The sequence below is a fragment of the Grammomys surdaster genome, unplaced genomic scaffold (assembly GCF_004785775.1).
Source record: "Grammomys surdaster isolate TR1022 unplaced genomic scaffold, NIH_TR_1.0 126076, whole genome shotgun sequence".
In the NCBI taxonomy this organism is placed as follows: Eukaryota; Metazoa; Chordata; class Mammalia; order Rodentia; family Muridae; genus Grammomys; species Grammomys surdaster.
Window position 1 is genome coordinate 2,641,235 of NW_021620885.1, and position 25,399 is coordinate 2,666,633.

General features: G+C 39.8%; 1 protein-coding gene across 1 annotated transcript in view; it reads left to right on the plus strand.

The window, feature by feature from the left end:
* Positions 1-25,399, plus strand: part of Fbxl17 (F-box and leucine rich repeat protein 17) — a 418,487-nt gene that overhangs the window by 121,680 nt on the left and 271,408 nt on the right. Inside the window, exon 5 of the mRNA XM_028755707.1 lies at positions 11,177-11,307. Within this exon, the coding sequence (XP_028611540.1) occupies positions 11,177-11,307 (131 nt within the window). The remainder of the gene's footprint in view (positions 1-11,176; positions 11,308-25,399) is intronic.

Sequence of the window (25,399 nt, forward strand, 5' to 3'; positions counted from 1 at the left end):
TTGTAAAGTATAGAATTAAATAGAACCTAATTATTTTAAAACAATTTATTAAAACATTAACAATTCTAGTCACCTGATAATTTTGTTGATCTGGCTTAATAGTATTATGTTTTTAATTAACTGTCTCATTTTTAAGCAATACATTTATTATCCTGGGCTGGCCTTGTGAGTTTCAGAGAAGCACGCACATGCATCCTGGTTACATACACATTCATAAATTGTTCACAGTTCACGCCATGATAATTTAAAGACACAGAGAACCCAAAGGATCTTGTATTTCTTGTAATTGTAACAATGGTTTATAATGGCTGTCTGGAATATACTCCAACTGTAAAAGAGTTCCTGGATACTGAAAAAAATAGGCATTAAATATAATTAATATAAGTTATGTGGTGCTGAGGGTTGATCTAGACCTTTCCATGCTAAACTGGTACGGAAGCATTGAGCTACGTTTTATATGTGACGCCGGCATTTCTGTAGCACTTGTAAAGTGCCGAAGAATAAAGCAATCTGCCAGATAGTCTTTAAAATTTCAAGATCATTAACTCTCGACTTCCTTTTTCAGTTCAAACACATTTAGAAATAAAAAATTAGAACTTTTTCTTTATTGGGCAGTGTGAGATCCAGCAGCTAAGGTAAAAGTTGTGGTTATGGGTGTAATTAATGTTTGTCTCTAACAATGACTTTTTTTGTGTGATCTTACTGCTTTAAAAAAGTAAGAATGGAAATTTTTTGTTTAGAATATATTTAGAAAACTTTTATCCTATGAGTGTGACTCATGACTGAGGTTGGTTCAAAATTTCATTAACTGTATCTTCCTGTGTTCTAAAATTAATCTGTCTCTGACCCCAGTAAGAGGAAATGGATGAAGGAAGCCTCTGTGTGCCCTGCAGCCTCTCCTCAGCCTGCTTGACTCAGTGTACCCATCATTTGTTCTCCCCTCCTTGAACTTAACAGAGACTGTGAGTTTTTTAACTGAAACAAAGCTGACTTGTGGTCCCTGCTATGTGGAAAGTGTCAGGGTTGCTCTACACTTCCAGCTGTATGGGCTGCTTTTAGTTCATCTGAGGTCTGGAAGCCTCATATGGTGGAAAGAATAGAACTGTAAAAAGAAAGACCTAGAAAAAGTCAATTATGGCTGCACTGCCTGCCAGAGCAAAAGGAGCAGCACAACCATTCTGAATTGTGCGTCGGGCAAAGATCCAATTAACAAGCCTACATTCTGCAGCAGGAGACTGTGATTAAAATTTTGGTAAAGCACTCAAAAATCTTACCATACATATCAAAATTCTGACAGCTTTCAGAGGCTTTTTGTGATTTTTTTTTGGTAATATTCTCCATTTTAAGAACAAATATATAAATAGAGATTTTATTCTGTTCCTTGTTCTCGAATGGCTGTTACTTGTGTGGCTTGATGATGTTGGTTTGCCGTTTACTGTTTACATACTAGAGAAGCCTGCACCAGATCTGCAGAGCCTGGGTTTGATGAAGTTAGAAGACTGGAGATCTGATTTCTAGAGTAAGAAGTTATCCTTAAAGTACTTGTTTTTACTTCATATCTCCTTTTATTTGAATTAATTGTCATTTAATGTACAGAACTCTTTAAATGACACGAAAGGAAGTAATTTTCAGGATAGGACTTGATATTTCTAGAGTTTTCATCCTGATTACTGATTTAGTAACAAACTTGTACCACTACTTTATCTACTGCTGCATGGGGCTTTGGTAACATGGAGTAGTAGTAGTTGGTCCCTAGCACTCATGCCTCCAGAGCCAGCTCCACTGTCAGCCCAGTCAAGATGTGAGGCCAACTCCTTCAAAGTGCTGCAGCCTGTGAGGGGTTGGGCCAGCTCTCCCGCTCGCACATCCTTGTAGCTTATCTCTATGTTGCCCATCAGTGTTGCCCAGACAAGGTACAACATGGCCCTTTTTAAAAAAATTAATTGTTGTTGTATTTATTCATACTTAATTATAAGTAGGGGCCTGTTCATATGAATGTTTTTAGTTTTTCATGTGCTCCTAATATATTGCCAAGATTCAGGCCAAATATTCCTGAATCTTTTAAGCTCTGTCAGTGAATGAATGAAGAGAGCACAATTACTTGACCAGAGGTCCAGGGGTTTTAGGAGTTTAAGCTTAGATTCCTGACATGTGGGATGAGAAATTGGTAATTACCACCACCAGGGCTTCTGGGGAGGCAAGAGATGGAGAAGGAAAGATGAAGGATTTGGAACAGTCAGAACAGTGTCTAAAGTGGTCCAGAGTGAGAACAGGGTCAGTTAGTGCTTTCCTTTTAAGGTCAGAAATATACTTGAAATTCCTAGTTTTAGGGTTTGAGTTAATGTAAGTATATTTCCAGAGAATATATTTTTTCTTTTCCTTAAAGTAACCAAGAAGAAATTATAGAGAAGATGAGATTTGAACCAGGTAGCTGAATAAATGGAAAAGTAGAAAGATTTTCAGTATCAGAAGCAAGTCTCATGAGACCAGCCCAAAGTAATAAGCACAGTTGACCAGGCACAGTGACAACAGTTGAGGTTTGGAGTGATCCTTGAGTTAGGTTATTTCAATCTAGAGAATGGTAGGCATAGACAGTAAAGGGACTTGATAGGAATTCCTTTTGGTAGCAGAAGCAGTTTTCTTTCCTAGAGCCTTTGGGTATAGCGGAAGATCTGAATTGAAGTATACGTAAGGCTCATGTGGAGAGTGGGAGACAAGGACTCAGAAGGGACTGCTCTGAAAAGAAGCAGGGCAGTGAAATATGCTAGCAGAACACGAGAGTGCCGAATAAATGAGAGAGATCTCAGACGTGTTAGGAGAATGGCAGAATCTAGCCTCCAAGGAGACAGAAGGCCAGGTTGGCAAAGGCAGCAGTTGTCAGTTGGCTGCTCTTCCCTGGGGAAGACTGTTTCCCCAATCTCAGCACTCTTTATTTACCTGGAGTCGGTGTGTAGGATTGAGGCCTCGTTGGCTTCCCCTTCCTGCTTCGGCGTGTCTGTTGTCCTTGTTCAGATCGTTCTTTTGGGCCGTCACATTAGAGAGACTTTATGGATGTAGATTCTGATGAGGAGACACTGTCTCACAGTCTCCCTGATCCTCTGGTTCTTGCGGTCTTTCTGCCCCATCTTCTGTAACGTTCCCTGAGCCTCAGGTGAGGGAGTGTTCTGTAGATATGTCTCCTGGATCTGGGCTCCACAGCTCCACATTCTGTTTGGTTGTGCTTTCCTGTAGGGGACTCCAAATGTTGCAAAGAGAAGTTTCCTTGATGAAGTGACTGTACTTAGCTGTGGGTATAAGGATATAAATGTTTAGAGGGTTAGAATATATTTAGGGATTATGGTGATTTAGGAAATTGGTGTTTGTAGGTTCTCTCCAAATGATCAGCCCTGAAAACATGCATGCAAGGAACAGACTGAGCAGTTTATATTCTGGAATATATATGTATATACATACAAATGTATGCATTCAGTAACACTTAATAGAAGGAAAAAGAGGCATGTGAATTTGAAAGAACAAAGAGGTTTAGAGGAAGATATGATTCAATTATATTATAATCTCAAACGAAAAAGAAAAAAGTAGAAAAATTAAAAAAACCCAATAGGTCAGAAAGGAGTACCTAGCAACATGCAAGTTGAACTTGCTGTAGATTAAAAGATTCTGAAAGTCTTGTTTTTATACTTAGCAATTCTTACTGTTTCTGCCATACTAAAATGTAGGCATATATTTTTCACAAACTACTTTAATAAGGGTTCAATCTCCCTTCTAGTCCACCCGCCCCCACCGGACGTAGTGGAAAAGAAAGGTTATTAGAATATGGAGGAAGTGGAGCTATTTAGAAATAGTTCTTTGGGACCATTCTGAATTTCCTTGTTCTTAGCCCAGTCTGCTAGCAAACCCCAAACCATGAATCAGCAAGGGCAGTTCAATCCAGAAGGAGCCACAAGGCTCGGCAGACACCACACACAAGTCAGTAGCTGCAGGCCAGTACACTCGGCAGACACCACACATGAATCGGCAAGGGCAGTTCAATCCAGAAGAAACCGTGAGGCTCACCAAGCGGGCCGAATCTGCTCAAGTGGCAAGAAGCTGCTAGAGTCTCACCAAGAAGTACTTTGGCGAGTTTCTAGGAAATCATCCCAAGTGAGCTCAGCAGTGTAAGGTGACACGTGTGTGTCATCAGTGCAGACTAGCAAGGCAGAGCAAAGTGAACAGTGCTCACTCTCACTGTCTGTGGAATCATATTTATATTCTTTCTAAATATCACGTATACTTTAACATGTTTGCTGTAGCAAAACATTCTTTCACCTGTGTCAGCTTTAGCAAAACATTTTTTCACCTGTCTGCCCCAGCAAAACATCATTATAACCTGAGTCTCCAAAGAAAGCAGAAATTTCTACTTTACTAACAGGTGATTTAAAAGCCTTCCAGTTTCACCCTGATGCTCTCAGCTCCATGATGTAATGGGAAGGGTTTGTCTAACGCCATGAATGTGACTTACTGATCCTTTGACTACTGCATACAGCAGTACCACGCTCGCACTTAGCAGCTCTCTGGTGCAGCTGTTAGGCCTGCTCAGGTGTGCACCCTTTCCTGTTCTTAGATAGATGCTCTTGCTGTTTTCTCCTTCCATCACCAGCCGTCTAAGTTTCTTATTTTGTGACGTTACTCTTCAGGATCTGTGCCACAGTCTCGCTTCTCTCCTCATGATACCTTCCTCTAGCCCTCTCCACCTGTGCTCTCGGACGTTACATTGACCCATCTTCACAGGTTTCTGGACATCTGGCCATGTGTATGCTCTCTGAAGTTTTGGTAGCAAAGTCATGAGTAAGATAGCCAATCTTAACCTTGATTTTATTCCTCAGGATTATAACTGATTGCTTCCTTCTAATAAATCTAATACTGGTAAAGCCTTCAGAGTTTTAGAAAGTAATTGTCACTTAAACATATTCATCTGTTTGGCTTGTGAGAGCACACAGTGTCTCCTTGTTTTGTTCACTGTCATCACCTTGTACAATGTGGCCAGCATTCTTTTCCTTCTTTTCCTTCCTCCCTTCCTCCCTTCCTCCCTTTCTTTCTCCCTCTCTTCCTCCCTGTGTGTATATTTTGGTCTGTACCTCCACTCATACCCCTGCTTTTTTGTTCCTTTCCCTCTCTTTCATCTTTTCTTGGTCTTAAGGAAAAATTGAAGTCATTGTTGACATCTTTATAGTCCTCATATTCCATGTTTCCTAGGTAATGTTTGAGTTTCTCATTTTATATTTAAATACAAACCCAGCCACACCAATCATTGACTAATTTTGGTCTTTCAGTGTGAATGGCTACAAGTTCATTTCTTTTGAACAATGCAGTATTAAACTGAAAAGTGGTTACTAAATTCTACATTCTGGCTTGGATTTCTTTTAAATGTCTCACTGTGTGTCTGAAAGTGGAGAGAGGCATTCAGGAGATGCTGGTGGAAAGGCTCTCTCAAATCCTTTGGGATCCGTAGAACTCAAGACTACCCGTGAATTACAAGGCAAGCAAGTTTAATTCAAATGTCACTTTCTCTAGATGCAATTATCTGTTTCAGACTATGTGGGATTATTTCAGGTAGCTTTTAATGAAACACTGGAGGGCACTGTTACAATGTTCCCTAGCAAGCAAATGAATGTGATGAATTTGACAGGGCTGTTTGTGGAGTCCTGACTAAAAATGCCAAGCCTGTGGAGATGCTGGGTCTGTGTCTTGTGATGGTGTGCTGGGGTCTAGCGTCCTGAAGCCAACTCTGTACACTGTCAGAGTTCTAAGGGTGTTGGTCAAAATGTTTATCAGGAAGGCCATGCGAACATACATCAGTCAGGGACTGCCAGCTCATAAAATCGATGAGCCTTAAGAGTGTCAGGTGTTTGTCTACACTGTCTTGCATGCTGTGGCATGTGAGTCAGGGCGCACCTCTTAACTCCACTATAGAGTGTAAACATCTGTCAGTGACAGGCACTGATGGCCTGGTGCCTTCATCTGGCCCACCTTGTACCAAGTGGACCTGGATGTGGCTTTCTGAGAGTTCAAGAGTCAACCAAAGTCAGGAGTTTTGTTACCTATAGTTCAGCCCAGTGTTACACTTCCCTGCTGTGGATTAGTTCTACAGGCTGTCTTAAGACTTTTTACAAGTATGTAACATAGTTTGGATTTGCTAACATCTGTCTCTCCATTGTTCATTTTTACAGTTGCTTAACCTTTGTGATCCTCAGTGGTCTTCCTTGAGATGAGGGACTGAATTGGTATAAGCAACTGGATTCTTCCCTCCTTCCCTCCCTCCCTCCCTCCCTCCCTCCCTCCCTCCCTCCCTCCCTCCCTCCTTCTCTTTCTTTCTCTTTTTCTTTGTAGCTTTTAAAAAATATATATGCTCAATATCTGATTTATTTTGATAAAATATTTGAAGGAATTTATCTTTGGTTTTTTTTTTTTAATTGAGTGTTTTATTTACATTTCATATGTTGTCCCCTTACCCCATCCCCCAGCCACCCAGGAACCCCCTATCCCCTCACCCCTCCTCCTTCTTCTCTGCAGATGTACCCCACCTACCCCCCCACTCCCACCTCCCTACCCTCAAATTCCCACTCCCTGGGGCGTCCAGCCTTCATGAGGCTAAGGATCTCTTCTCCCACCTATGCCCAGCAAGGCTCTCCACTCTTATGTATACAGCTGAAGCCATGGGTCCCTCCCTAAGTGCTCCCAGGCTGGTGGTTTAGACCTTGGGAGCTGTGGTTGGTTGGTATTGTTGCTCTCCTCATGGTGCCACAAACCCTTTCAGCTCCTTCAGTCCTCACTCTAACTCCTCCATTGAGAACCCCATGATCAGTTCAATGTCTAGTTGTGAGCATCTGCCTCTGAATATGTCAGACTCTTGCAGACCTCTGAGGAGACATTCATATCAGGCTCTTATCAGCATGCACTTCCTGACTTCCACATCAGCATCTACCTTTGGTGACTGCACATGGGATAGATATTCAGGTGGAATGGTCTTCAGACGGCCCCTCCTTCAGTTTCTGTCCCTCACTTTGTCTCCATATTTGTTCCCTTGATTATTTTGTTGCTCCTTCTAAGAAGGACCGAATCACCCCCACTTGGTCTTCCTTCTTCATGAGCTTCATGTGGCCTGTGAGTTGAATCTTGGGTATTTCAAGGTTCTGGGCTAATATCCAATAATCAGTGAGTATATACCATGTGTATTCTTTTGTGATTGGCTTACCTCACTCAGGATGATAATTTCTAGTTCCATCCATTTACCTAGGAAACTCTCAAATTCATTGTTTTTAATAGCTGAGTAATACTCCATTGTGTAAATGTACCACATTTTTTTGAATCCATTCCTCAGTTGAAGGACATCTGGGTTCTTTCCAGCTCCTGGCTATTATAACTAAGGCTGCTATGAACATAGATGAGCATATGTCCTAGTCATATGTTAGAGCATTTTCTGGGTATATGCGTAGGAGTGGTATAGCTGGATCTTCAGGTAATGCTATGTCCAATTTTCTGAGGAACCGCCAGACTGATTGCCAAAGTGGTTGTACCATCTTGCAGTCCCACCAACAATGGAGGAGTGTTCCTCTTTCTCCACACCCTCGCCAGCATCTACTATCACCTGAGTTTTTATCTTAGCCATTCTGACTGGTGTGAGATGGAATCTCAGGGTTGTTTTGATTTGCATTTCCCTGACGAGTAAGGATACTGAACATTTCTTTAGGTGCTTCTCGGCCGTTTGAGTTTCTTCAGTTGAAAATTCTTTGTTAAGCTCTATACCCCATTTTTTAATAGGGTTATTTGGTTGTCTGGAGTCTAATTTCTTGAGTTCTTTGTATATATTGGATATTAGCCCTGTATCAGATGTAAGATTGGTAAAGATCTTTTCTCAATTTGTTGGTTGTCGTTTTGTCCTATTGACAGTGTCCTTTGCCTTACAGAAACTTTGCAATTTTATGAAGTCCCGTTTGTCAATTCTTGTTCTTAGAGCATATGCCATTGGAGTTCTGTTCAGGAACTTTTCCCCTGTGCCCAAGGCCCCTACCTAAACATAGTAAAAGCAATTTACAGCAAACCAGTAGCCAACATCAAGCTAAATGGAGAGAAACTTGAAGCAATCCCACTAAGATCAGGGACTAGACAAGGCTGCCCACTCTCCCCCTACCTATTCAATATAGTACTGGAAGTCCTAGCCAGAGCAATTAGACAACAAAAAGAAGTCAAAGGGATACAAATAGGAAAGGAAGAAATCAAAATATCACTATTTGCAGATGATATGATAGTATACTTAAGTGACCCCCAAACTTCCACCAGAGAACTCCTAAACCTGACAAACGTCAGCAAAGTGGCTGGTTATAAAATCAACTCAAACAAATCAGTAGCCTTCCTCTACATGAAAGATAAACAAACTGAAAAATAAATTAGGGAAATGACACCCTTCACAATAGTCACAAATAATATAAAATACCTTGGTGTAAATCTAACCAAGCAAGTGAAAGACCTGTATGACAAGAACTTCAAGTCCCTGAAGAAAGAAATCAAAGATGATCTCAGAAGATGGAAAGATCTCCCATGCTCATGGATTGGCAGGATTAATATAATAAAAATGGCCATCTTACCAAAAGCAATGTACAGATTCAATGCAATTCCCATTAAAATTCCAACTCAATTCTTCACAGAGTTAGAAAAGGAAATTTTCAAATTCATTTGGAATAACAAAAAAACCAGGATAGCGAAAACTATTCTCAAAAATAAAAGAACTTCTGGAGGAATCACCATCCCTGACCTCAAGCTGTACTACAGAGCAATAGTGATAAAAACTACTTGGTATTGGTACAGAGACAGGCAGAAAGATCAATGGAATAGAACTGAAGACCCAGAAATGAACCCACACACCTGTGGTCACTTGATCTTTGACAAAGGAGCTAAAACTGTCCAGTGGAAAAAGGACAGCATTTTCAACAAATGGTGCTGGTTCAACTGGAGGACAACATGTAGAAGAATGAAAACTGATCCATTCTTATCTCCTTGTACAAAGCTCAAGTCTATGTGGATAAAGGACCTCCACATAAAACCAGATACACTGAAACTAATAGAGAAGTTGGGAAAGGGCCCCGCTTGTTTTTACCAAGTGTTTGGCTCTTCTCTTGCAGTGTGCTCTTTCTGGTGAGGTGCTTAGCCTCTGCTGAGGAGACTAGGATCTACCAGAGCTCCTTTCTCCTTGCCTGGGCTTGCCTGCTTTCTGGAGTTTTGGTTTTCCTGGATCTGGTGTTACGCTGGATTTGATGTCATTGAACATGTGGCCTGTTAGAGCACAGAGAAGGCCTCCTAAGAGTTTGTGTCTATAGATTAGACAGTATGGTTAGAAGGAGCCCTCCAGAAACATCCTGTCTCGAGCATGTACCACATTGTCTTTCTGTATTCACGGCTCATCGACCTAGTCTTCCCACAGTTGTGCACTTCAGAGAGCCATGATGTCTCAGCTCTGTGTGTGGCTCTGCCTTGTGGGCTAAGATCCAAGGTGAGTTTGGGATGCTGCCGAGCTGACTCCTCCCCAAGTCTTTCATGAACATTCATTCTCTAGTGCTGTGGCTAAGAAGGTAGCCACCACCTGCACACAGATATAAAATCAAATAGAAATGAGCTGGAGGCTTGGCACCCTGGCCATGTTTGAATTGCTCAGCAGTTGGCCATACCCAGGTCTTTCCATGGATTTTAGTGTCTACTTCTTGGGTGATTTAAGCTGAGTTGACTGAGGTGACAGTTGTCTGCTTGGGCCTTTTGGCAATTGGGTCAAACCTACAGTTCTGCTTTCTGTAGGGATAGCCTTCCCCAAGGAAGCATTTGATGGTAGTCTAGAGAAGACCACTAGTCCTCGGAGAGCTGCTTCAGGTCACTATAATGCAGTGTGCTGGTTTCTAAGTGCTGCTCTAACAACCTTTCACACGCTTAGCTAACATTGCATGAATTCATTATTCTACTGTTGGTAACGTAGATGTCTGTTATATGCGTTTCCATGGTAAAGTCAAGGCGTGAGATGAATTGTGTTTCTTTGGGAAAGCTTGAAGACAGAGTCTGGTTTTTGTTTTTTTTTTGTTGTTTGTTTGTTTGTTTTCCTTTAGATATTTGACAAAATTAAGTCCCTTAAGCTTGTAGGTTTTCATCCTTATTTCTTACTGGCTATCAGTTGAGGACTGTGGGTGTTTCCAGCCATGGCCCTCACAGTCTGTGGCTTCTGTCCCCCTTTCTCTTCATTTCCACTGTTTTGGAGAGGCAGGTTGGCTCTTTTGATGACTGAGGTGACTGTTGTAGGTACTGTCACATCTCTCTGACAAGCTGAGTAAGATACTCCACTCACAAGATACTCATCAGTTAAGTTGGAGCTGCTTGAATAGTCTGTGCTAGTCTGCCCATTTCAGGATCAGTCTCTGATCACATCTGCTGCGTCACTACTGCGTATAAGGTGGCATACTAAGGCATACACACATTTGTAAGGTGGTGTAGTGTATCTAGTCCAACACATGCTTGCAGATTAATTCTTTTGTCTGTTACCAATCAAAAATTGCTTACATGGAAATATGCCTTATTTGAAGAGGGTAATTGACATCATCTTTACGTAAATGTTAGTAATTTGCCCTTGGAGACAAAACATTAGGAATCCTCAGAAAAGGAGTGAGAGAAATGAAGAGATGGGGGTTGGGATGCTCTAATGGACCCGTATGGAGAATACAGGTAGACTATCACTATGACGGCTATGATGTGCTTAGGTTCGATTCATAGATTAAAATGAGAGAACTTGTACAAAACTGACATTCTATTTTGAAGATAAATACTTGAAATTGTACCCTATAGGATCTTACTAGCCATAGGTGCTTCCTGTCATGTGCTCAGTGGCTCTCTACTTACTATACAACATGTCAATGCTTCTTCATTTTAACGGTAGGAAAATATTTTTTTAAATGTTTGTTGCCCACTTATATATTCATCATAGATTTCCACTGTATTTAACATTTTCTGTGTAAAATGCTTTGCTAGGTATTTATTAAAAGACTAGACGGTCTCATGTCCATTAAGTATGTTACAGTGGTGCATCCTACTGCGGTGGATGGCGGAATGATTTTGAGATTTTAGTTGGCACTTATTTTTTTACCTTTCCTGTTATTTCTGTCACTAGCTAAGGAACCTGTCCAGCTTAGACCTCCGTCACATCACTGAACTGGATAACGAAACCGTGATGGAAATCGTCAAGAGGTGCAAAAATCTCAGCTCTCTGAATCTCTGTCTGAACTGGATCATAAACGACAGGTAACCATTGTAATGTCTTAGACGTGTGTCCCGAGAAGAGCATAGTAGTCCTGAGAGCTGCTGTGCTAGGACATGGCCACATTAAGTCACATTGGCTGCAGCTGTGTGGGAAGGCAGGCGCAGAAAGAGGCTAGACAGACTCTTCAATGTGCCTACTGCTTACAGATGCAGCAGCGCTTTCACATACTTTATTACTTGATTGTTTGAACAACAACAGTAGCATTTTAGTTGCTTTCTTGTTACTTCCGAAGCATATCTTGCTTGTCTTTTTTAAGGTTTTGAGATTTTTGTTGTTGATTGTTGTGGTTTACACTTAGACATTTTTTTAATGGTGATGTCATTTATTACAAATGTAAGTTGTTTTTAAACACACTCATATGATTAGCAGTTTAATACATAACATAGAATATATAAAATGGGAAATTTTTTAAAGTAATGATAAGCCCATTGTTCTTTTGAAATATTACACCGAGTTAGATAAAGATATAGTACACCTCTTGCATAGACTTTCATAACACAATAAGTGCACAGTGTCCTGCCGTCCCCCACTGTGAAGGAGGCCGGGCTGTGAGGGCATTGCTGCAGGTGCTGCAGAGGAGGCAGGTGTGTGAGGACAGGCATGAGACCAGAGCCTGACCCACAGAGAATTCACTTTCAAACTAAAACATAGTGTTCCATCTAAAATTAATCTAAAATTAATGACTGTTTAATAGAAATATTTTATAATTTGGAGAAATAATATATTAAGGTTGACACTTAAGCTTGAGTTGTAATGATCAACAGATTGCCCTAAATTATTCTTCAAGTTACATGTTTGCCTTTGTGTAAGTCTTAGTAAAATTTTTGTAGTAATTTTTTCTGGCATTTATTTATTTTCAAATTTTAACCAGTCCATAAAATTTACAATTGAATATGTGTATGGTGTCCCATGTAAAGCTTCAGTGCTCCTTTAAATGAGGTAATATCTAAATTAGGCTAAGCAAATCTGTCTCCTGAAGCATTTATCCATTTATGATTTTTTTGAAAAGGCAAAAATCCAACGTTCAAAATCTACTCTTGTTGTCATTTAAAAATATACAGTATGATATCATTGTCTATAGTCAGTGTCGTGAATGTCGTACTCCTATCTAGGTTATAAAGGCCAGTTCTTGCATCTTTCTCAAATGACAGAGACCATGTTATACTTGCCAACAAATATGTTGAACACAGATGTCCGTAGACTTCCTGACTCATTGGATACGTGCCCGTAGCAGGCCTGTGGTAGTCCCTTGTGAAGTTTGTCGGGACCATTTATTTATACTACTTGCTGTATTGATGAACTAACCCTTGCGCTATCCATGCACAGAGGGTCTGTTCTCGGTGAGTTTATATGCAATTATCTTATTTTTCAAATTTTTCCTCTTTCTTAAAAGGCACTCTTGCTAAGTTGGTAACATGGGGACTTACTTTGTGTCCCACTGTAGCTGGTCTCTGCTACTTTGTGGGTTCTTCTTTTTCCCATTCATTATCTCTCCCCCACCCCCACCACCCCCTCCCAAGGAGAGAGCTAGAGATCCTTAATCTAATTTCTTTTTTCTTCCCTTCCCTTCCTTTTTCCCTTTTCCCTTTTCCCCTTTTCCCTTTTCCCTTCCCTTTTTCCTTCCCTTTTCCCTTTCCCCTCCCCTCCCTTTCCTTCCCTTTTCTTACTAGTTTTTTGTTTCTTCTTTGCCTGTAGCTGGTGTTTGCTTTTTTGTGGGTTCTTCTTTTTGCCACCCTTTATCCCATGGTTTTACCCCCATCACTACACAGGAGAGAAAGAATGTAGGAGAGAGTTAGAGATTCCTGAATCTGATTTCCTTCTTTCTTGTTTCTTCTTTGAGCACAACTACTAACAAACCGCAACCAACCCTTGTGAATGAGTAGCAACCATCTACCCCACCTGCAGGCATAGTTCAGGATGTCTGGCTGACAGTGTGCTGGACAATTAGTGATCTTACCAAGTTTATCTGCCTTTTTAAAAAGGTCTATTGTCTGTTTTAAAAATCAGCCCGTTCAGTTTTTTTGCTGTTGAGTCACATGTATTTCAGTTACTTACACCTTCAGTCTGTAAACATTTTCTCCCATTCTATGATACTTTCTTCCCTCTGGTGGCTCCTTCCTTTGCTATGTGGATGCCTTGCAGTTTGATGTCATCTACTTGGTCTATCTCTGCCTGTGCTTCTGCATTTTCAGAGTACTTCCTAAGGTGACGTCATGAGGAACTTTCTTTTTCTTATTGGTGTTTCACAGGTTTTTTCTCTCATATTTCTGTTGAATCAGATTTGTCTTGAAAAATTTACTAATTTTTTTCAAATTTTCTTTCAAAGTTCTTTGACTTTTTGCAGTTAAAATTTGTTAAAATGCATTTACTATATTTGGTAATATTTACTTTAAAAGTAAGCCAAATATTCAATGAAAATTGATTGATATCAATTTAAAAATTAAATTTACTGATCTTTAAAAGTCTAATGAACTTTTAAAAATTATAAGAATCAAACTTTGTTAAGACGTGTTTATTGTTTTTGGTACTATTTACTTTAAAAAGTAAACCAAATATTTAAAGAAAATTGAATGATATCAATTTAAGAAAAAAAGTGTCTCCACCCTTGGTATTTAATTTAAAAATTAAAGTGTCTCCACCCTCGGTATTCTCTTTACAGACAATGAAGTGACAGCTTAACATACTCTTTAGTAGCTTTTCATGTCAAAGAATAAAGTATATAAACATCTTGTATTTCTAACTGCTTAATATTCAGACAAGTTTTTTAGAAATAAATAAAAGAGAACAGTCATGCTGCAGCAGTGTGGTCATATTCTGATTTTCTGTACACAAGACCTGAGAGCCATAGATACCTAGTGAATCGAATCAGACATGTAATCAGTAATCAGAAAATGAGACATCTGGTAAATAACATGAAATCTGTGTATGACTTGTGGATTATCTCCTAAGTGAACACTTTATGTTTAAAACAAATGTGCTTAGTGATCTTAATCTTCTCTCTATTCAAACACTTACTTAGCCCAATCTGGGAGACTTAAGTGGATGGCCGTTCCTTTGCCCTCTCTTTCTTTTTCTGGCTTTGTGGGCTCAACTTCTTGGTCTCTATAATTTTCTTTTTGTACTTATCTGTAATGGTTATTTAGTGTTTGATTCTAAATATAATAAGTACCGTGGAGATTTATTTCCAAGGAATGAAAGTATATTTTTATGTTTTTAATGGAAAAGTTTGGATTAATTGAGAAAACATGCATTTTAATGAGTTGAGCAGCAGAGTTATGGAGATCAGAGTCTTTTAGTTTTAATTACACTACTTGCACTTACCCTGTGTACTGTAATAGAAGTTTCAGACATTAAAACCCACTTTGCAGTATCATCTAAATTACTCATCTCATTGTTCCTGCCATGCTGTATCACTAGGCTAAGTAATATTTGTAATTATATTGGTATAAATCTAGGACTTCCCATCAGACTTAATTATGACTTCAGCACTTAGCCAAGATGGGTTAGTAACCTTTCGTAGAAAGAGCGCTGGAATGCATTAATGCATTTAGCCTATTAATTAGCTGTGGTTTTATGTTTGCTCATTAGTACTGTCCTTCTGTAAATCAGGCAGCAGTGCTGAATACTTGGTCCTGTGTCTCAGGATGTGGAGTGCTGAGTCCCTGCTACTGTAAGGTTGGTCTTCTAGGTGACAGGAAATGTGATGTTAATGATGAACTCAGTCAGGGTAGAAGGAGGAGCATAACTCTCATTGCCCAGGTAACTGGCAGTTGTGTTACTCACACTCTTGTTTAAGCCTCCGAATCTTTTTTTGTTCAGGGGTAGGTCAGACTCTTCCTATGACATTTAGATCATTTGTTTGACCTCTTTGGCTTTTAGATGGATGTGCTTTCTGTAATTACTACTATAGAAACTTGGTGGGAACAAACAAGAAAATATTAATGGGTCATGAGTCAGCTTTCTATTTCATAGATGGAATTAATCTACTATTAATGTATGAGACATTCTTAGATTTGTGTTTATAGTAAGAGATCTCTCTCTCTCTCTCTTTTGGGGGGTGGTCTAGATCAGCAGATCTCAACCTGTGGATTGTGATCCCTTTGGGAGTTCACATATCAGATACTCTGCATGTCAGATATTTACATTATGATTGATGTGTGCAGCAAAATTGCATTTATGAAGTGGCAATGAAATAATCTTATGGTTGAGGGTCAGCACAGCATTAGGAACTGTATGAGTCACGTCATTACACAGATTGAGAAACACTGGTCTCGAACCTCCAAATACTGTTTGTATATTCGTATATGAAAACCCTATCACCATTACAAAACTGTTTTACAGTGCTGCTTAGTGAACTTTAGTGCTCTCCGTTTTCCTACGTTCAGAATTCTTCTCTGTGAAATTTTACTCTGAAAATAAACATTTAAAACTGTATAGTAATTAAAGGCTGTTCTCATGATTATGATATCTGGTTTGCTTTCTGTTGTTTGGTTGGGATTTTGTGGGGGTACAGTCAAATCAAGGGCTGTGCATTTGCTCCACTGAAGTCCTGCTAAGGGGCTACATCCCTAACTCTAGTGGGTAGTCCTGAAGTTGATCTGTGTGACTAAGACATGCTGTTCTCTCTCTTTGTTGTTTCCTAAAGGCTCCTCTTGCACTGAAAGGATTGCACAGCATGGTATTTCCTTGTGTTCAGAAGGATAGGGGAGTAGCCGTTTGACATTTACCTTCGCTTTCCAATACAAGCACAATCTAAATGTTCTAGGAAAAGAGAATATAGGGCTGTTTCTATCTGTGATTTAAGTTGAGCATCTGGTTATTATGTCTTCTCTGTTCTCTGACTCTAAGTTTCTTGGAGTATTTATCTGTATTTGATATAAATCTTTTGTTCCTTTACAATCAGTTTGTTCTTTGGGGTTTTCCGTGACTGTGCAAAAGCTGCACAGTTAGGTATAAAAGGTTGATATGTAAAAACCTTGAAGGGTTCTGAGCTTCTTCATAGCAGTTTGATTATAATAGTTCCTTGCTCTTGATTTTATCAATAAGAATGAAAAGAATTTGTCTTGATCTAAATAGGTTTTTTTTTCCAAAAATTATTTAATTTTGTGTCAAAAATGTAGTATTTTCAATTAAAAAATGTTAACACTGGTCCTGAAAAAAAGGCTAGTTTAGTTCCTGTGATCTGCATCTCTGTTAGCAAATGACCCTTTAATTCACAACTTCCGAAGCAGCAAGCAGCGTAGGGCAATAACATGAGAGAAATGGCAGATTCTCTGGCAGTCACTATCTAATGTTACAAAGCACAACAAAGCCAGGGTTTGTCCTTGTGACAGCAGAACCCCACGATGGACAGAATGCATGCGATGACATGTGTCAGACAGGCGTAATGAAAAGAGTTCAGTTTACAGTTTGGAAGATTGACAGTCTGGCGTAGGTCAGCTCATGAGCTTGATTTTGGAAGAAGTTCTTCTGATAGATGCATAATAATGGCAGGAAGAGACCACCTGGTGAGATAGGGTGGCAAAGGAAGGTTGGAGGTCAGGTGAGAACTATTGTGATCCTCTAAGAGCCTCCAACTCTTAAAGGGTCTGCACAACTCTGAGAACTCAGCGGCTGCCTATGGATGGCTTATACCCTCAGTCATAGTCAAACCTCAGCAACAGTTGTTGGTGCAAACTATCATTGCCATATTTTTCTCAGCTAATCTTTTATCTCCATAAAAGACTTTACTCTAAAATATGGAGATTTTTAAATCTTGGACTCTTATTGCTGCTTTCTTTTCAGGCTTACAATAAGAATTTGTTTTTAAAAAAATTAAGATACTTTTTATGAAAATTCTTGAGCTCATATCTTCTCTTGTAAAAGTTTAAATTAGCCTATCTTTAAATTTCTAGCCTTTTCTTATCAGCCATATCTTCAGGATGAGGAATAGGGTATTTTCTTGAGCTGTTGACTTTTTTTTTTTCTCCGACAGACATGATGATCCATATTTTTATCTGTCTTTCTCCTACACAGCCTACAAAGCTGAATTCTTCATTAAAATATAGAATGTAGGGACCAGGGGGATTGCTCAGTGGTTAAGCTCTTCCATTTCTTGCCCTTCCAGAGGACCTGCGTTTGGCTCCCAACTGCCTGTATTCCACCTTAAGGGGATCCAATTCCCTGTTCTTCCTTGTCTGGCACCTGTACAAATGTATCATATATACTGTATATAAACACATATATTATGTATATATGAAATCAGACTATATGAAAATTTAATATATATTTTAAATTTATACTTTAACGTGAAAAATATATTAAACTTTAATGATATTTTAGATATTTCATATTTCAAATAGTTCATTGTAAATTGAATCTGATAAAACCTTCACAGCTAAGAGAGTTAATTATTTAACCTAGTTTAGTTTTTTCTTGTTATTGTGTCATTTCAGATATCAAGACCTTGACCAACAGATAGAAGCTACAGGAGGGACAGAATTCAGATTTAAATAAATAAAGCATTTGTTTTCATTAACATACTTCCAATATCTAAAAGAAAACAGGACTGTTGTAAAACAGTTTGTTGACTATTAAGCATAGATAAACTAGTTTTCTAAACTCTTTCCAACTTCAAACCTATCAGTTAAATTTATTTGTTTGTTCTGGTGCTGGGATCCAGCCCAGTGTCTAAAGCATTGTGGGCATGTGCTCTACCACCAGGCTGCATCCTTAGTCACTGTGGGTGTCTTTCTAAAGAGGAATTCATAGGTATTGCTTAGAGTTGGCTAACATCAACCTCTTATGCTCTTGTACAGAAAGACCAGTCCCTTTGTTGTGCTTTAGGGTTTATGTGGGCTGCAATTGTGCAGTGGCAGATGCATACCTCATACCTCTCTGAGACTGACAGTGCCCCAGCTCGTGTAAAGCTCAATGAGGTTTTACAGAAAGATTTTTTTAACTCCCTTGATCATATCTCTGGGTGTTTATTCTGTTTCTTCTTTCAAATTTCCGTTGATTCAATAAAAAGCAGTGATATTTAGAATAAAGTTCAGAGAGGATTTGAGCAGGTGTTGGTGATATCAAATGTTTGCTGAATGCCCATTGTGTTTTATTTCCAGGAATTGTTTTGTGAACATATGCTATATATTGTATTTATAAGTGTTCCAGGACCAAGTGGTTAATCTACCTCTTCCCACGAATGTCACGTCACAGTGGACTTAGACTTTTATTTCACTTCAATCTGTAATATTACTTAATTCTCAGAGATACTGAGGTTTAAAGGTTGCCCAAGGGGACAAACCTATTTGCTAAATGCAGCAGCATAGTTGGATTTGAACTTGAGAATATTTTACTCTCTATTGAAGTTAAGTGTTGTGGAAGAGAGGATGCTTCTCAGCTGGGGTATTGTGCAGTTTGGGCATCTTCTCTGTAAGCACAAAAACTTGAAAATAGAGAGGACATAAAGATGTGGCATTGGAAGGGTGTTTAGAGAGCTGGCCCAGCGGTTAAGAGCACTGACTGCTCATCCAGAGGTCCTGAGTTCAAATCCCAGCAACCACACGGTGGCTCACCATCTGTGATGGGATCCGATGTCCTCTTCTGCTGTGTCTGAAGACCCTACAGTGTACTCACAGACATTAAATAAATAAATAACTCTTTAAAGAATGTGGCATTGGTGCATGTAGTGCCAACACCCATAGTGCCAGTGTCTTTGGAAGGTGAAGCGGGCTCTGTGAGCCCAGGAGTGTCACACCCGCCTCACAAACAGCCAGCCCCATCTCTTATGACACTAGTTAATTATGCCAACTGCCATGCCAGCCTCACCCTGTCATCTGTACCAGTGCTATCCTTCCTCTGGAGTGTGGAGTAGTTTGGATAGTGCCGTGTCTTAGTTTCCTTTCTCTCACTATGCCAAAACATCATGGCAAAGGCAATTTTAAAGGAAGCATTTAATTAGGGCTTATGTTTCCAGAGAGTAGTAGCGTCTATGATGAGCCTGACATGCTTGGTAGCAAGTACACAAGCATGACACTAGAGCAGTAGCTGAAAGTTTACAAGTTAAGACAACAGTCATAAGGTGCGGGGTTGTACAGGGATACCATGTGGAATGCTATGGGCTTTTGAAACCTTAAAGCTCATGCATAGTGACACACCTCTTCCAACAAGACCACACCTCCTAATCCTTCCTAAACAGTTCCACCAATTGAGGACCAAGCATCCACACACAGGGGCCTTTGGGGGCCATTTTCATTCACACTACCACTTGGTGTTTAGTAATGTCTTAGGATGATTTGATGGCCCATTTAAAAATCTCATTGTAAACTACTTTTGTAATCCACTGAATTAATTAATTTTATGTATATCATATAATTATAATTTTGTAAGACCACCTTAAGCAGGTAATGTCTTTATGCATGTATGTACATGCATGTTTGTGTATGCATATGTGTGTGCCTGTGCGGGGTGCATGTACCTATGTAGGCATGTGTAGAGGACAAAGGTTGATGTTTGATGGCTTCTTCAATTACTTCTTCATCTTATTATTGAGAGAAGGCCTCTCACTGAACTTGAACTCAATTATGTTTGCTAGACTGCCTGGCCATGACCCCCTTGGATTCATCTGTCTCTGTCTCTCAGGATTCAGGTTGCAGACACATGCCATGCCTTGTTTTTTAGATAATGGTAGCTGGGATCTAAATTCAGGTCTTAATGTAACAAGCATTTTGCTCACTGAGTTGTCTCCCTGTCCCTAGAAGGGCAGTTTTATTGAGTCATGCCATGAATGTCTCTGGATGCTCCACTATAATGTTCTTTCTGCTTTTATGTTTTTCAAGCTATAGAAAGATTACCTAACATACAGAATGGACATTTAGTCTGTGAGACTTACCCCTCTTTTTATTGGGGAATATTCGCTGGGTATTAAACCCACACACCTTGTAGTCATAATTAGCAAGGACTCTACCACTTGCTGCTGTACTATTACCCCAGCCTAATTTGTGGTATAAAAAAATGTTTGCTTTCTTATAAAATCAGAGTTTATGATCGTATCATAGAGAAGAGCAGGAAGGACATGTTTCAAGTGATGATAGTGCAGTACCATAAGCCCCGGGTTAGTGCTTCCTGCCTCATGTCTGTTTTTGAATTGCTAACAATGAAGAAAATCTTGATTTATTCATGAAAATGATAGCTTATTGGCTGCTCAGATGAGTTTCTCTATTTTCCCACCCCTATGTCTCCTAGGAATGGCCATATTCTTAGTCACTCAAACTTGAAATAGTAATTAAAATAACTCACTGTTGTCAAAATCTAAAGTGTATGATAAATGAAGCCCAGTAAATAGTGAAAATATGGGATAGATGATTAAATCTGACAATTTCCCTGTAAAAGACTTGAGATGATAAATATCTCCTGTGATTAGGTATTAATTTAGTGCAGGGGATTTTCCTTCAGCTTAAAATGTTTTATGAACAGTGGCATAAAGAAATACTTTAGAAGATAGGTATGCACATGTTTAACTAGAGCGGAAATTGCAGTGACTTGATTGGTAATAATTAAAAATGGCAGGCCTGAGCACACACGTGCCTGAGCGATTTTCTATATGACAGTCCTTTCGGAAACCAAGAAAGGAAGGTGTTTACCGAAGACATGGAAGTCACAGGATGCTTTGGCTTGGACTTCCACCTGCCATGAACACGGGAAGGTTTCATATATCCCATTCCTCAGACAGTAAAATTAAAAGAAATAAAAGCAAACATGTTACATGTTACATTAACAACACTTACAATTGTAGTGCTACTACTAATCTGTCTTAAAATGATTAAGAATGCTTTTATAGTTAAGACAAAATGGAGTGACTCTAGAGAATCACTGTATCACATTCCTGTCCATCAGGACACAGGAACGTCAGTGTTGGTGGCCTTGCATTTGTGGTCCGTCAGGATACAGACATCAGTGTTGGTGGCCTTGTGTTTGTGGTCTGTCAGGACACAGGAACGTCAGTGTTGGTGGCCTTGCATTTGTGGTCTGTCAGGGTACAGAGAGCATCAGTGTTGGTGGCCTTGCGTTTGTAGTCCGTCAGGACACAGAAACGTCAGTGTTGGTGGCCTTGCATGTGTGACTTGTGCTTTGTTTATGATTCTCTCTGTCTTTGTCACTCTTGGGCTTCTATGTTCATGCTAGCACTTTCCTGTGTTGTACTGCTCAAGAGAACTGAATTAATCTATGTGTGTCGGGAGAATTGTGAGTGCTGATTTTATTTTAGGATGAATAAATGTACTTTCAAATTCAATTATATGTTTGTAAACAATTAGACAATGGTAACACTGCTGGCTCTCACGCTCTCGCTCTCTCTCTCTCTCTCTCTCTCTCTTCCAGACTTATTTAATTCTGAGTAAAATGGATACTTAAATGATTTAATATCATCTAGACTCGGGTAGAACTTGATGTACTACACACGGTTATCTGAAAGTCATGTCCCCCTCCCTCCAATAAAGGAGCCTTGGTGCTTGGTTATTGAGGGTTGCTCTTTTTTATTTTTTTACTTTGGGGATATTTTATGTGAAGAATCATTAATACACATGCCTACAGTGGTAGCAAAAAGTATTAATTAATTCCCAGTATCAGCTGAGAAGAAAACAAGAGACAGTGACAGCTTTCCTTCTGCTTAGTGAGAGCAGTATGGCTGCATGGGGGAAAATCCAGCGTTACCTCTCGCTCTTCTTGCGATGCGCTCAGATGCATATTTAATAATCGGTTAATTGCTAATATGTATCTAAACATGCTGATTTAGGCCAGGTTCAGATTTCAACAGTTATCATCAGAACATCAGGTTGTGAAAGCAATGGTAGCATCGTCAAGGCACCAAGCATGCCCACTGCACAGCACACCAGCAGAGCAGTTAATTTAGGCTAATTGCTTTTCTGCTTGTTCAAGGTGCACTTTGCAACTGTCTTTTGAGTCCCAGCATATAAGAAGAGTAAGGGAGCATTTTTAAATGTTCAAACAGTCACCATAAAATGAAAACAAAACAAACAAACAAACAAAAAAAAACAGTAATTATGTAGTTTATCTACCAATCAAGTAAGACTTCAGAGGTGATTTTAGACATTTCTGGAGTTTTTACAGTCATTTGAGGAGTAGATCACCTGTTCCTGGACTGTGACACCAGGATATTGTTAACCCTGAATAATCACTTAGAATTGTCTAATTTCTGGAAATCATGTCAAGCTGCTTTGGAAGAAAAAGCTAGTTATAAATAAAGTGACTTGGTTAGTGGCATTTCCTTGAGAAGAGTATTATTTGGCCTCTTATAACGTAGGAAAAACGTTAAAGTGGCTTAGAAATTAGAGAAGTGCATGCGCGTCTCAAGCTCTCCTCGTTACCGAGTATTATAATCCTGCCAGCACCAGTTTGTCTGAAATGGAGAGCTCCTCGTGTATCCAACTGCGGCTCTGTGAAATACTGCTGTACCAGAGCCTTAGCTCAAAATAACTCCAATTCCAGGAATTCACTGGAAATTGTAGGGATGCCATCCGATGGGAGTTAGCTCATCCGCACACTGTTTCTTGGTTTACCATATTGTGAAACAGCAAGCAGCCATTTCCTTTCTCTCTCTTCCCGTGAGGAGTGGTCCTGATTATGTATAGTTTACCTTTTGAAGTTGTCCAAAGCAGAAAGACCACAGTACTCTGTGGCTATAGAAATGAGTCTTTTGGAGACAAACATGTTCAAACAGGTAGCAATTATCATTTTTGTGATATTCCGTGACTCTTGAGTATTTCAGAAACATACTCAGTGAAATGAGATCTCATGCAGTGAGCTAAAGAAAAGTTTCCTCTTTTTAATCAAGGATTCTTACTTTTATATTTGTTAGTAGATACAAAAAGTAGCATAATAAATCTGAACTCTTCCTAATTCAATATGAATACGTCTCTAGTTCTAGTTAATTAATTACAATATAAACAAAGATTTTTCCCACCGATAATTTTCACACAGACGAATAGAAGTAGATGCAATTTTTTACAATGGTATGTTTGCCTTCTCTCATGAGCTTTGTAATTTCTTTAGTGCTGCATATGCAACCTAGATTTCTTGGGTAGATTGTAGAGTGTTCAGTGTGAAAGCTTGCTTATTAAAAGTAAGACTATCGGGGTGCTGGAGATCTGACTAAGGGGCTAAAAGCACAGGCTGCTTTCCCAGAGAGCTCAGGTTTGATCCCCAGCACCTCGTGGCAGTTTATAACCATCTGTAACTCCAGCTCCAGAGGATCTGATGCCGTTTTCTGGCTTTCTCAGGCTCCAGACACACAAATGGTGCAGACATATGTGCGGGTCAAACCAGAAGAAGGTGAAAAGATTGAACAGAAACATACACGTGATTAAATATAAAAAATTGAAGACTTTTATGACATGAAAGCAACTGCCACCCACCTAACCAACAAATCCCAGTAATAGTATCAGTTGTTGTTTCTAGATTGTGCTCATCTTTTGAAATTTATCAGTGAGGCAGCCAAGTAGTATAACTCCATATGGCAGAAGATAAAAGTTAACGCTTCCATTTCCTCTTCAAACCTTAAGCCCTGGTTTTACTGATGGTAGAAATTTAGAAAGACAGATATAATTGGAGCCAGCTACGAAAGCTAACCTGTGCTCTGCAGGCTATAACCCCAGACTCCTCCCCTGTCTTTGCACTTCAGTGTGACGTTACCTGTCTGTGCACTTCAGTGTGACTTTACCTGTGTGTGCACTTCAGTGTGACATTACCTGTGTGTGCACTTCACTGCGACATTACCTGTAAGTATACTTCAGTGCGACATTACCTGTAAGTATACTTCAGTGTGCAGTGTGACATTACGTGTTTCTCCATTAGGAAGTGAGCAAGTGTCTTTCTGCTTTTGTAGTTTGCACTGACACTAGTGGAACTTAGTTATGGGTCTTTCCGGATTTGGCTTTGAGAAACCTTAGAACATCTCTGCTGTGAGACGCGCGTGTAATCGTCTCGCCAGCAAGAACGCACACGCACACACATCAGGATCCTTCCGTAGGAACACGTTTATTCCCAAAAACAAAATGGTGGAAGAAGATGCCCAGACCCGGGAAAGCACTGCTTATATACCCTTAGAGCGGTGTATTCACCTCTGATTGGCTGCTTACTCATTGTGCGCCAAAACTCCGTGGGATGGGCTTTAACTTTGGCGGGCTTTTACCATGGCACATGCGCAATTTACTTGTTTACTAGGAAGAATCCCGGAAGCCAGCGCCGTGTTCCAATGGCGGATTTTGCCAGCACCCATGGCGGCTTCCTACACTCTGCTCACCTCTGGAATCTTGCCACCAGCATATGGTTAGCATAGACCAGCAGTTCTCAACCTTTGGTTTGAGACCCTCATGGGGATCACATGTCAGATATCCATATATCAGGTATTTATATTATGAGTCACAATTAGCAAACTTACTGTTAAGAATTAACAACAAAATAATTCTGTGGTTGGAGGCCAGCACAACATGAGGAACTGTATAAAAGAGTCATGGCATGGGAAGGTTGAGAAGGCCTGGCATAGATCACTTTACCTGATCATGAGAGACCTCTTTAAGATGGAAGACCATCCAGTGTTTATAGCCGGCCGTCAGCTTTATAACTGAAGCTAAATCATACAGTGTGGCCTCAGCCTTGCCTTCAGAGTGCTGCAGTCTTACATGGGAAGTAGCAGAATGTCAGATGAGCCCTGTTCACATATCTGGGCTGCAGAGTTGTGAATGGATGTACATTTTTATTTAAGCTGCATAGTTTCAGTGTGGTTCGTTACACAGCATTTCATGGTTAAGATACTTCCTAGTTGTCCTAAGTTAAGATTTGTACATTGCAGAAATAAAGTTTCCAGGACTTTTTCATTCATTGTCTTTTTAGCAGTCAGTCACCTTGAGTCTTTGTCTGAGAACGTTGTGCCCTATTTTATTGGTTAGGTAGGATGAGGCTGAGATGTCTTATTTTCTGAAGGTCATGCCTGGCTAGTATTGAGTCACAGTTGAGTGCAGAGCCAGTGGACCTCAGGCCATTGCAGTCTCTCCTCTACCAGCTTATTCTGAGTTAGCT